Below are 13,569 nucleotides of genomic sequence, written 5' to 3' on the forward strand. Positions count from 1 at the left end.
TTCACACAATATTACAGATGGTCGAGGTTCGCCCGCACATTACTGCGAAGGAAAATATTACACGATTGAGAATCACAACAGTAGAGTTCAGGTGAACAGGTTGACACTGATTGCTAGCTTGAAATTGCTTTTGCGGGCTTTCATCACAAAACATCTCGAATGCCAAACTCGGCAATATTCCTGCTTTGACGGCGGTCTGCATCAGAAACCGGAGCATGAACACCCGGTGCCTTTGACATGTACCCATAAATGTCGGGTTAAATGGGCGGTCCAGAGCCGTGTATTTGGAACATTGCTCAGTGCGAAGCACTCATGTATTGCTTCCAACTGAAAGAGCCAACACATACCCCCTCATATGATTTCCTGATCTAAACGTATATTTATGACATCATGCGAAAGAACAGATACAATAGAATATGCTTTAAATTCACATGAGCTACAATAGCGCAATGAACAGTTGTGTCCAGTTGCACAAAAACAGTGTACAAGTTCGTAGCGAACATGAGAAAGCACTCATTTGCCATTATAGTTTCAAAAGTCACCTACACCATCTCTCCAGGATCTTCTCACAAGATCATAGCCGTGACTGGATGATTTCTAATGTCGCTTCCATTGTCTATTGCTAATCACCTGTAATCTGTTGGCTTCCCTTTGTTATTTTCCCACCTTTTGTTATCTTATAAATAGGGTGTCCTTACATGCACCCATGTGTGCTCTCTGCCTTATGGCTAATGCCCTGAAACGTTGTTCTCCTCATAATAAAGAACTTGACATCCAATAATCTAATAATAATAAATAGTTAATAGTTCCAACAACCAAAATGTTAAACCCTGAGTTTCCAAATTTTGATCTTTAATTCTGAAACAATTTGGTTCAATACTCATAAATTACAGCAATATTTACATATGAATCTTTGCCTCCCCTTACACACTCAAGAGGTTACATTGATTTGTAATCTCAAAGACGGCTGCATTCACCTTCTTTGTACCAACAGCCTGTAAGCATCTCAAGCCTTCTCAAAGAATCCAAGTACAAAGTCTCGAATATTGTGACTAAGTCCAATGGCAACAACACCACAGAGAAACATCCTGGTGCTGTGAGGTAACATGGTGCACACAAAGGATGTGTATCAGTTCCTCCAGTGTCTAGTCACCCTCCTGTATCCACTGTATTATACAGCCATTCTATCAGACGTCCAACATTGTATTTTTTTAGACTGTTTGCAACAATGGAACTTTGTCCATGGCACTGGTTCTGTCAAATATTACAGTGTAGAGTAATTTAGGAGGGAGCTACTTCACTCGTTGTGTCATTCAAACTGGAATCCAAATGAAGAGGGCGGTGGATGGATCCAAGGTATTTATTTTAATAGAATGGACATATAATACCCTGGATAACTGAGTGACAAATCATGTTGGAGTTGAGTAATAACTTGAAAAATACAATTTTGTATACTAATGACTGACCTTGGCATGAAAAAAAATACTATTTGAAAAACATTTGAGCTTTGAATCATTTGAAACACTTTTCCAAGTAATAACTTATGCTCTGTTCATATACATTACACTGCATGTCAGAAATCCTGACATGAAGCCAGGAAATCAGGATTCTTGCCTCCGATGCATCCAGCAATCTTAGGGAAAATCTATTCAGAAGAAACACTGCACATTACTTCATTTAAATATAAAACAATGAGTTTTGCTCATCAATCCTCAACAAGGTGAGTTTTGTTTGATTACACATCATGATGCATGGGATTGTCTCCGCACCTGATTGTCATCTATCAACTACTGAACATCCACAAGGAAGGAGGAGAATACAACAGTTTGAGAAATAATCACACAATCATCTCTGGAATACACAATGCCATTTTAGAAAGTGGTCAAATGTAACAAATGTTATATTTGGGATAACACTTTCTTAGTAAAGTACAGATTCTTGTACTTTTTTGGGTTGAGTCCCATCCGGGATTCGAACTCAACTCCAGACTACCAGTTAAGGAATACCTATTAACTCCGAGACAATGCTAAATGTTACACATATAACTAATAACATAGTCTAGACACAAACTGAAGACTGGCTCCAGACAATGGATTATTTGTTTTGAAAAATACTATTATGCAAATAATTTTGAATTAAATCAACAAACTTCTTGATAGTGTTTGGAACTTAACCCACTAAGTTTAATCATAATATATATAATTTCTTTTTTCAAACTTGCCAATAATTTTTCTTCCAATCTTGCACAATGTCTGAAGTATCCAAAGAATTTCTACAATGACTAAATGAGGAAGATTTTCATAGTGAGTTTGTATACCACTGTAGATGTAAATTCCGACTGAGGACGCTGCGCATGTCGCCGCAAAACCTGAGAGCATCTAACATAGGCATGAGGCAGAGAAGTGCTGTGTCTGTGGCATCGCTGAACCAGGACTTGATGGGGATGGCGTTATCTGCAACATCATGAGGAATCTGAAAGAGAACGTTGATGAAAATAGTTACGGAAGTATATTTGACCCAATATTGGATTATTGGGGGCTAAATGGCATTCAAATTAAGAGGTTGAATATGGCATGCATCATTTGGAAAGGCTCTTGCCCAATATTAGGCTGTCCCAATATTAGACCAAAATCTCTGAAATGAACTAGTTTCACTATGGATAGGATTTGTAGTCTACTTGCTTGAATAGGATCTTTTGGCTACTTGTTTGGATAGGATCTGTAGGCTACTTGTTTGGATAGGATCTGTAGGCTACTTGCTTGAATAGGATCTTTTGGCTACTTGACTATTCTGGGTCTCCCATTCATTATTGTGACAAATGGAGGTGGACACAGTGACAGATTGACAGCTAGGTACATCCCAACACTGCAATCAACACCATGACATTTGCATGTAATACGCCGGGTGAGAAGCAGCTTCCAGCGATTGATGTTGATCAAAACACACGAACAGTGTGGATACATCAACACCCTTTGATATTACTGTGCACTTTACATTACGAGTATGGTTTTACGGCCGAAAAGTGATAAATCTAAAACTAAAGAGCATTGGGATATAACTCTAATTGCAAATGAAATAGCTAAAACGCTCCATAATGCGAGTTTTGCTCTTCTTCAGGACATCACGTGACCCATTCAGCAGTCCTTTCCCCATTGTCGTGTGACATATTTACTTTTGTCACAAATATCACAAATAGGCTTTATCCTGTTCACAGTGCCATTGTTGTGAAAGCCTAGTGATAAGGAAACGTGCTTACCTTACAGCGAGAGCGAGATGATGGTGAGATCGAGGTGGAGCTAACTTCGGTGGTAATCGTCCGTTCCGTTTGCTGTCCAGTCTCAATCTGTCACCTGACACCTGTCAGATTTAGCGGGTAAGTTGATCACGTGCCTCGATCACACCCGATCAAACATACGAGTAGCATCGGATTCGGATGGCCAATCCTGTGTAACCAAATTGATACGACTGAGGAAGCACCAATCACTACATTTCGCACATTTGAGACAAAAATTGATGCTAAAGCTACGAGGTTCTGACAACAAATTCATTCATACAAAAAATAGGCAATATATATATAAAGTACACTTCCAAGATATGATAGGTCTAAGTGTTGTTCCGAATTATTAAAAGGGAGGTTACTCCATTATTTTCATTTCAGCAACAAGTGGCGTCCTCGGACACGTGCCTTCGGTAGGCCAATGTCATTGACAAATTGGATGGAAAACCCGCATTTACAAATAAATTTTATCAAGGCGGCTAAGCTGTCATCAATTCTGTTATCAATTACAATTATCGGGTTAGACGGAAAAGACACATACACCACAACGCGGAAAAAACATCTTATTTATCAAAGCAAACTTTCTGACAGAAAAATCCACGCCCGTGCTGTTTCGTTCGCGACCTTTCCCTTTTTATTCTACAGTTTAAACCTTTGGTTTGCAATGTCAGATGACTCTATTTTATGGGACACATACACATGCGGTTAATATAAAGCACAAATATCTTTAAACTTGGATTTTGTCTTACCAGCGATGTTTGTGGCTCCCTCAAGTTCTCCATTTTGATTCAGTCTCGGATGACGTATCTTCTCGGGAGACTTCGCGATGACTAAATATAGTAGTGGGGGTCCTCGAAACTTAAAAAAAACTGTTGTTGGTCACAGAGAAACGTTATCGAACCACGCAAAAGGGTAAACTGTAATAGTGTTATATACGTTTTTTCCGTCTAAAACAAAGAGACGGTTTTCCGTCTTGGACCTGAATGTTTAACAGAACAAATACAGAGGAATAAGTGAAAACCTTTCACCTTGTGGTATTGGCTACTTTTTGTTATACAACTTTTCACACAAAAATAACACGATATGAGCGAGTGGGTTGTTCGGCGACTCTTTTAGAAATATTCAGTTACATCACGGCGTGTCAGCTTGATGAAGGAGAAAAGCCCGCAAAGATGCAGGTCTCAGACACATACCACTTTGGTGAAACCCACGAGCACGGGAATGGTCCGGAACATTCTAAAAACATGATCGGGACGAACCGGGGTTGGAACCCACAACCATAGGTTTCTGGCGTCCCCAAGGGACGCAACTCTGCACAGCGATAACACGACTGGGCCACCCCATTCGTCACTCTTTGCAGGTTTCCGTAACCTACATCAAGGCTCCTCCCCCCCCCCCCCCCCCCCCCCCCCCACCCCCCCACCCCACCCCACCCTCTCTTTCTCGAAACCAACGAGAAGGGGCGTCAGGATATGGGTGCTTTGATCAATACCTGCCTGCCCGACCGTCCGAGACGGGTTGATTTCAACTCGGGCTGCCAGATTTTCAAATCCCCCTGCCCGACGGTCGGGTTATATTTCATGTGAAAATATTCAAAATATTTCCCGATGATAAGCATTAATTCACATGTAAAGATGAATGATAAAATGTAACCAAAAAGAAACCCCGTTAGCTTATCCTGAGAAACATATGATTATAGTGGGCAGACAGGTTTTGGTCAGGGCTGGCAAGTATTTCAGCTAGCCAGTCCTGTGGTCTGGCTGAAATTTTTGGGAGTTTCATACCCTGGTATATATTCCTGTATTCCTGTCAGAAGCAGAAATTGAAGAATATAATGGAAAGATATCTCCATGACATCGTTCAATATATGACAATAACTGCATTGATCATTTCAGAAAACATTTATTGTACACTGTAGTATAAAAATAAAGTACACAATTATTATAATATTCATACAATCGTTAAATCATGATATGGTATGGTGATATTTCCTGGATGTACATATATTTATATGTTGAGCATTTCATTGAAAAGACAAAGGTAAATTCACAGACACATATACATTATTTGATATCTTGTAAAATGGCGTTGATATGATATTGCTATAATGTGAATACAGAAATAACTCCGTTAATCCGGAAACCCGCCTTCTCAGCGATTTTACCCGGGTCTGTAATGTCCGGATTAACGAGGGTCATCTGTATGTGCATAAATCGGAAAGTTGGATGAAACAGGACATGCATGGATGACACGTTGGAATAGCGTTTAAACATTGCAAAACAAAAATAAACACGTTTCTAATAATTCGATATCAATTTAACGTTGAATAAAGTTAATTGAAAACTTTTTCACTCACGCCTTTTTTCAGGTTCAGATTATTTTAATCATATCAACAAATATTCCCAAAACAGCCATGTTATTTTTCAGTCACTACGACGGCAGATTATATAAACATTTTGATACACGAGCCATTTGAAAAAAATATATCTAGAATACATTGTCCAATTTGATAAGAAAGCTGACCCCAAACCGTCAATGTCTTTGGGCTATTCATATTCGTCTCTCCTTCACCAGAAAATGGACACCTTTAAAGTGACGGATAAAGAAGCAGTTTAGGATGTACTGTAAGAAAATAATGTTTCATGTTTTCATCTCAATTTATTCTTCCCGTCACACCTAGGAACGAACTGCGCCCCGAGACACACAGTATATTAATTGTTTTCTCATACGACTAAAGAAGCGCTACCCTATTGGCCGAGGGACGTTCAAAAAACACTTCTCGGGTAGCCGAGTGGTTAAAGCGTTCGTTCGTCACGCCGAAGACACGGGTTCGATTCCCCACATGGGTACAATGTGTGAAGCCCATCTCGGGTAACCCCCCGCTGTGATATTGCTGGAATATTGCTAAAAGCAGCGTAAAACCATACTCACTCACTCAAACACACCTTCCCTGACTGACGAGGATAGGTTTTTTAAACTAAAAAGGCAATTCAGCACCAAGTCCTATATTATTGACATTACATCCGGATCAATGACAATATACCGTGTGCTTAGAGTCTGTGAGTATATCATAGTCCTTGTAATTATTGGTGACCGCCTCCGTGGTCCAGTGGTAGAGCGTCCGCCCGGAGAGCGGAAGGTCCGGGGTTCGATCCCCGGCCGCGTCATACCAAAAGACGTTAAAAAATTGTACTTGTTGTTACCCTGTCTGGCGCTCGGCATTAAGGGGCTAAAACAAGGACTGGTCGGCTCGGAGTCAGTATACTGGGGTATTCATGTTAAACTGCGGCATGGTATCTCAGTCTGTACATCTAGACTGCATAGAATACACTATGATGCTAAACCCCATGTTTTCATTTTATATTCCTACCACTTAGAAGGTAATATTTCTCCGAATAGAGGGCAAAAGTCCTGGGAATTAGATGGTTATACTCGCCGGATTCATCACCAGTTTGAGACAATGTAACATCCAATAACGATTTGAAACTCAGACAGTTTCATATGAAATATACAGGTTTCGAATCTACATGTGAAACTTCAAAATGAAAAGAAGCATAGTAAAACTTGCAAGCCATTATGCTTTACGCTATAACGAAGAACAATGTTACTGGTTCGCCGCGAACAACTGCAAAAGTTATGATAAACAATATCCACATGGTCATTATGTTATTTGATATTCTTGACACCTTACATCAGGTACCAGCTTGAAATTACATATGTAATAACAAAAGCTTACAGTGAAATTGTTTTTTGAAGGTTGGAACAACAAGATTAACACTTTATTAACAACATAAAAATCAAACTTTCGTAACAGTTAAACCCCAAAAATATATTTAAGCTAAAGATCCTTTGGGCGAGGCACGGATAACCGCTTTGCAAACTAATTAATCTTTTTTCGATTTAATTGTACAATGCATAGATTATCGATATATCTATTATGATGTTCATCGGTATAGAATGCACATATCGTATCCGAAGCGTCTCGCGTAAACCGCTTTACCATGGAGTCAATTGGTGCAAGAGCTTCTTTGACGTTTCCTGTACCTGAGTGACCGCAAGCGTGTTGTTTTCTAGCAGTAGAGGCAAGTCAGTTCTAACCTACACTACCAAAACAACATGCCCAACTTAAGAAATCAATAGTCAACGGTTGATGTTACTGGGAGAAGCCTGGGTTGACGTTTCCTTTCATGGGGTAGTCTTTTGGACTGACTCGGTAGCTCTCGGCTCTGTCAGCAGGACCCCATTTAGGTGTTGGGTTGAATATTTTTCTGAATCGCTGGAAAATAGATCATAGGTAAATGAATGTTGTTATACGCCATAATAATCCAGTTATATAGTCTGTATGAGACAAACCAATATTGACAGAATTAACAACCACTCGCAAGCCTAAGGTATTTGGGCACGCAACCAGTCAGGGCTCATGTGCATGAAGAGAATTTAGCGATAAGACTACTGCTAAAATCGCTTTGTGCATGTGGGCCACGGTCACACCCATGATCCCTGTCTTAGTCGGTTCTTGCGATAAGTGAGTGAGTGAGTGAGTATGGTTTTACGCCGCTTTTGGCGATATTCCAGCAATATCACGGCGGGGGACACCAGAAAATGGGCTTCACACATTGTACCCATGTCGGGAATCGAACCCGGGTCTTCGGCGTGACGAGCGAACGCTTTAACCACTAGGCTACCCGACCGCCCCCTCTTGCGATAAGTACAAGGTAAAGTTTTCATACAATCCGCGAAACTACCACGTGGTGTTTTGACATTTTATCGTTTTGAGTTTTCAGGCGGCGACCACATATTTTTCACAATGTTTTTTTCAAAAATAGTTTGTCAGCTTACAGCTAAATAGGCGAAAGAGATAACAAGTTTAATGAATGCTAAGTTTGACGCCAAGTGAATGTTGTTTTAAACCGCCAATATTCCACGTATGTCCACGTCCTGTATATATTTGCGTCTGAGCCAGGTGGAGCAGTGTTTAGGGGCGGTCGGGTAGCCTAGTGGTTAAAGCGTTCGCTCGTCACGCCGAAGACCCGGGTTCGATTCCCGACATGGGTACAATGTGTGAAGCCCATTTCTGGTGTCCCCCGCCGTGATATTGCTGGAATATTGCTGAAAGCGGTGTAAAACCATACTCACTCACTCACTCACTGGAGCAGTATTTGATGGTATGATTCCTGCCGTCGGGGAATGGTGGCAAACTTGCAACCAGGTCAGACATTCTGTCCACCCGATTCTCATTCTAAGCTTGTACGACACGTTCGGGTCACGGTGACGTGTTGTGCCAAGTGAGTGAGTGAATATTGCTTAACGCCGCATCAGCAATTTTGCAGCTATTCGCGGCGATGTTGTGCCAAGAACGTTGCTAAATGTGAAACGACATAGGATATAATGGCCGATTTCGTGATGAGTTGTAATCGTTATGTTGTCTTACCTCTGTCAGTGAGCCTGGTGTTTTCAACAAGATGTAGAAGAACCAGGCAGGGATGGGAATGATGACAACGGCAGCCAGTACCCATCCTAATATCTGGGCAAACACCGGGTAGGCCATCTTATTCGGGTAGGTAGGTGGTGTGAACTTCACCATCCTGTATATGAACATGGCCTGTTGAGACAAAAAAATAAATATAGTTTTTTAAATATTGCAATATTATTATGTTCCAATAAACAAAACCAATAAAGGATCAAACATGTAGGATTTAAATGACTGAGTGAAGGTGAATGATGTTTTATGACACAGAACACTTTTCCAGCTGGATGAGAGGGCACGGGTGGCCCAGCCGTCTGAGGCGCCACTCACTCACTCCAGCTGGATGATGGCGTCCTGTTATCAACGAGTGAGTGAATCTGATCTGAACCAGAAAATCCAGTGGTTGACAGCATGAGCAACGATCCATCCCGGCAGGATATCATGACACGTAATTGAGCAAAAGGTCACACATTGTGCCATCCGATCCTCATTTATAACAAGAATGAGTTTCCTTGAGACCTTTTCTAACCCGGATTCCCTCCGACAAATATTACTTACTCTTGACCTTTCTCGTGATGCCACCGGCGTCTGAGACAGAGGATTACCGTACACAGAATTAACAGATTACCCACACAGCAGTAACAGATAAGCCGTACTTACCCCGATAAGGAACGGAGAAGCCACGGCCCAACAGAACACCCAGTAAGGCCAGACGTGGGGCTTGCTCCCCAGCATGAATTCGATATCCTTCATAAAGCGCATCACGCCTGGAAAAAATACACACGAATTTGCCGTAACAGTTTATTTGAAACACGGACAATTGCTGTTTTGCAATTTGTTGCTGTCGCATACTCATTTGCTTTACACAACGATTTAATGAAATATCCTGATTTAAACGACTCGCATTTTAGGTTGGATGACCCATATCGAGCGATTTGTTTGTCGTTTGTAATTTTACGTCCTATTCCAGCTATGTCACGTCGACCTGTAAATAATCGAGCTTGGGATAAATCTGTGGTTGTACGATGACACACAGCCATGTAACATGGTCTGAGGGGGTAGGGGTGGCCCACTTGTCTAAGGCGCCGCAATTAGCTGTTCAGAGTTGCGTCCCTTGGGCACGCCAGAAACCTATGATCGTGGTTTCGAATTCCGGTTCGCCCCGATTATGTTTCCAGGTTTGTCAGCACCATGCTCGTGGGTTTCATCAAAGTGGTAAACGCATCACTTCGGGATTTGCTCCCACATCAAACTGACACGCTGGATGTAACTGGAATACTATTCAAAGCAGTGTTAAACCCATATCACTCACTCCTGGAGACTGAGACTGAACACCTTGATCTAATTTCAGAGGGCTTGTATGGCAAGCAATAGGTGCTGTGGGACCATTATGGCTTGGAATCATTCAGGGTCGTATACTATACTATACATGTACATTTCTGTTCAAAACAAGCGGGGGGCACGGGTGGCCCAGTCGTCTAAGGCGCCGCGATTCGCTGTGCAGAGTTGAGTCCCTTGGACACGCCAGAAACCTATGATTGTGGGTTCGAATCCCGGTTCGCCCCAATTATGTTTCTAGGTTTGTCAGCACCATATGCGTGCTCGTGGGTTTCACCGAAGTGGTTAACGTCTGAGACCTGCATCACTTCGGGATTTCCTCCCACATTAAGCTGACACGCCGCGATATAACTGGAATACTGTTAAAAGCGGCGTTAAACCCAACTCACTCACTCAAAACAAGCGTCTATCGCGACCGGGAAGTCGACAACGCCGCGCCACAGTCGCGATAGTGGGATCATTTGTTTTAATCAGATGTGGGCAAACAAACGTTTTATCGCGTGCCGATGAGATTTCAGGGATTTCATTTTGAAGAGTGGTGTAAGTAACTTTTGTACCCTACAGACCGACAATGTACAAAGATTGTATGTACGACTCAATCACCTTCAGCAAAATTCAATTTTCTCGACCATGCTATAGCGAGATGATAACAAATATATTTATTTGATAGACTACAGTTTGTTTGATGTTTGCAATATTCCAGCTTTATCACGGCGGTCTGTAATTAATCAACTCTGGGACAGACATTCCAGTGATTGACATCATGAACATCGATCCTCGCACCGAGCCTGACCACCCGACCCATTTTGTCGCCTCCTACGACAAGCATGGGTTGATTTGGAGCGGTATTCTTAACCAGATTTTGAAGAAATAAAGTATTGCCACCTACCATACACCCACATGACGGCGATACACTCGAAGCACGCCACCACCAAGACAGAGAAGTCGGCGCCGAAGTCGTTCATCAACGTCACAACGTAGTCGCCCCCCTAAAGAAGTCATAATATTACACCCAACTGGAAATGGGGAGGGGTTGGATGTTACATAAAGGGGACTATGCTTGGGGTGTCTTATTAAATTCAAATTAGGAGATAAACCTGCTGTGTTTTGAAATTTGATGTAGTTCCACTGTAGAGTAGATACCTCTTTATTTTAATTTTGAACCGAGCGCTTTATTCTTTATTAATTATTCAGTGTATTTTATCTGGAAAGATTGAGGTCACGACAAGGTCATGTTAAAGATACGACAAATAATAATAATCATACATTTTGATCTACATTTTCTTTCCATTATTGTATTATACACTAATAAAAAGGACAACCCGATGCTTTCATATTACTATACAGTAAACTACGGTTATAACGAACTCAAAGGGACTACTAATTTTAGTTCGTTATAACCGTAGTTCGTTATAAGTACATATACAGCATGACTACAGCAAGTAGTCGGGACCAAAAAGTAAGTTCGTTATATCCGTCAGTTCGTTATAAGCGTGTTCGTTATAACCGTAGTTTACTGTATAGTTAATCGGTCATGACAGTATGTGAAAGAATCGGGTTGTCTGTAAGTTCTTTTGTGTGGTGTAAACACTATGGACCAATCCGCTGCCATTGTCGAGGAGTGTAAACGATCATAAAATCATAAATATGTATTTGTCGCGACCTAAATGCCCTTTCTTTCACAATTTCTCAAGGAATGGACTTGGGCGCCACCTACCGGACAGACGCAGGGAAGAGCTAGGAAGTAGCAGCCGGCTCCGAGACCGACGCACAGCCAGCTCTTGTACTTCCGGAGATGAGGGAACTCATCCTGGATGCAGGTCAACACTGTCTCCATCAGACCAAACTGCAGCAGAAACATTGCGTTAGTTCATACATTAGTTGGGGGCACGGGTGGTCTAGTCGTCTAAGGCGCCGCGATTCGCTGTGCAGGGTTGCGTCCCTTGGGCCATTGTTGGTTCGAATCCCGGTTCGCCCCGATTTTGTTTCAAGGTTTGTCAGCACCATACTCGTGCTCGTGGGTTTCACCGAAGTGGTAAACGTCTGAGACCTGCATCACTTGGGGCTTTCCTCCCACATTAAGCTGACACGCCGCGGTATAACTGGAATACTGTTAAAAGCTGCGTTAAACCCAACTCACTCACTCAAACATTAGTTCAGCTTAATGTGGGAGGAAATCACAAAGTGTTCACTTTGGTGACACTAGTGAGCACATGTCTGGAGCTGACAAACCAAGGATCACAGGCGAGTGGAATCCAAGATTCGAACCTGCAATCAGCGGATCTTAGCGTTGCACAGATGCATCACCATAGTTTACGTTCCTTCCACTACTGGAATATGGGGCGGTGGGGTAGCTTAGTGGGTAAAGCGTTCGCTCGCCACGAAGGCCTGGGTGGGCAAATTGTGTGAAGCCCATTTCTGATGATATTATTGCTGAAATATGCATAGAAGTGGCGCAAAACAATAGTCACTCACCTGGCTACTAATGTTCGAACAGGAGGACGGAATGTGACAATGAATAACGGATCATGGATGAGGTTTTCATTTTTACCTTTAATTTCGAGAATGCGCGGAATTTTAAGCTTCAAAGAAGCCGCCTTCAACGTACTAAATTATAGACTATGACCAGGAAGATCCTTGTTGCCAGAGCTGCTATTCAATTGGCTGATGATTTTATGCCCCTCGTTTCTCAGTTCACACCTGAGGTATGGCTGTGCATCCAGTTATTATTCTCACATCAATGACATCGCGTTTCGTCATTAGTTGTGTCACTAAAATTTATACTGAGAAACTATTTTGTCCATCCGAGGTGAGGTGAAATTGGGTTTAACGTCGCGTCCAAGATTATTGCACTTATATAGCGGCGTGCATGTACGTGTGTGTGTTTGTGTGGCTGCTTGTACTAGTCCGGACTGATGCCGATTTATAGTGCTAGCTCACTGAGATACCATGCCGCAGTTGAACATGAATACCCCACTCAGACACAGTATACTGACTCCGAGCCGACCAGTCCTTGTTTTAGCCCCTTAATGCCGAGCGCCAGACAGGGTAACAACAAGTACCATCTTTTAACGTCTTTTGGTATGACGCGGCCGGGGATCGAACCCCGGACCTTCCGCTCTCTGGGGGGACGCTCTACCATTAGACCACGGAGGCGGTCTTGTCCATCCGATCCTAATTGTAAGCGCCTTCTTACGGCATGTACTTTCTCCCTCTGGTTACCCACAGGAATGCGTATGAGATGCGAACAAGGGGGGTCTGAGCACTCACCTCGCTGTCCAGTCCCAGTGTGAACAGCATGAAGAAGAAGATGACTGACCACAGCTGAGGAAGGGGGAAATTGGACAACGCTTCCGGGTAGGCCACGAACGCAAGTCCATACCCTGACAGACAACAATATTACGTCATATTCAGCATGTATTACATTATGTTTATATAATTCAAAAATATTTGCTTTTGAATACCAAGAGGTGACTGCATGAGTGGA

At 42.3% G+C, this 13,569-nt stretch overlaps 1 protein-coding gene and 1 long non-coding RNA gene across 2 annotated transcripts in view; both read right to left on the reverse strand.

The window, feature by feature from the left end:
* LOC124123185 lies at positions 1-4,413 on the reverse strand. Its single transcript, XR_007220338.1, has 3 exons — positions 4,027-4,413; positions 3,257-3,443; positions 1-2,472 (listed from the first exon to the last, which is right to left on the reverse strand). It is a non-coding gene; the product is annotated as an uncharacterized LOC124123185 (long non-coding RNA).
* A 750-nt stretch (positions 4,414-5,163) lies between these two features.
* Positions 5,164-13,569, reverse strand: part of LOC124123186 (sodium- and chloride-dependent neutral and basic amino acid transporter B(0+)-like) — a 43,221-nt gene continuing 34,815 nt past the window's right edge. Inside the window, exons 10-15 of the mRNA XM_046486473.2 lie at positions 13,353-13,465; positions 11,800-11,928; positions 10,972-11,071; positions 9,405-9,511; positions 8,709-8,879; positions 5,164-7,553 (exon numbers count right to left, since the gene is read on the reverse strand). Of these exons, the coding sequence (XP_046342429.2) occupies positions 7,431-7,553; positions 8,709-8,879; positions 9,405-9,511; positions 10,972-11,071; positions 11,800-11,928; positions 13,353-13,465 (743 nt within the window). The 3' untranslated portion in view covers positions 5,164-7,430. The remainder of the gene's footprint in view (positions 7,554-8,708; positions 8,880-9,404; positions 9,512-10,971; positions 11,072-11,799; positions 11,929-13,352; positions 13,466-13,569) is intronic.

This window comes from Haliotis rufescens, unplaced genomic scaffold, assembly GCF_023055435.1.
Source record: "Haliotis rufescens isolate VD_foot unplaced genomic scaffold, xgHalRufe1.0.p SCAF_13, whole genome shotgun sequence".
In the NCBI taxonomy this organism is placed as follows: domain Eukaryota; kingdom Metazoa; phylum Mollusca; class Gastropoda; order Lepetellida; family Haliotidae; genus Haliotis; species Haliotis rufescens.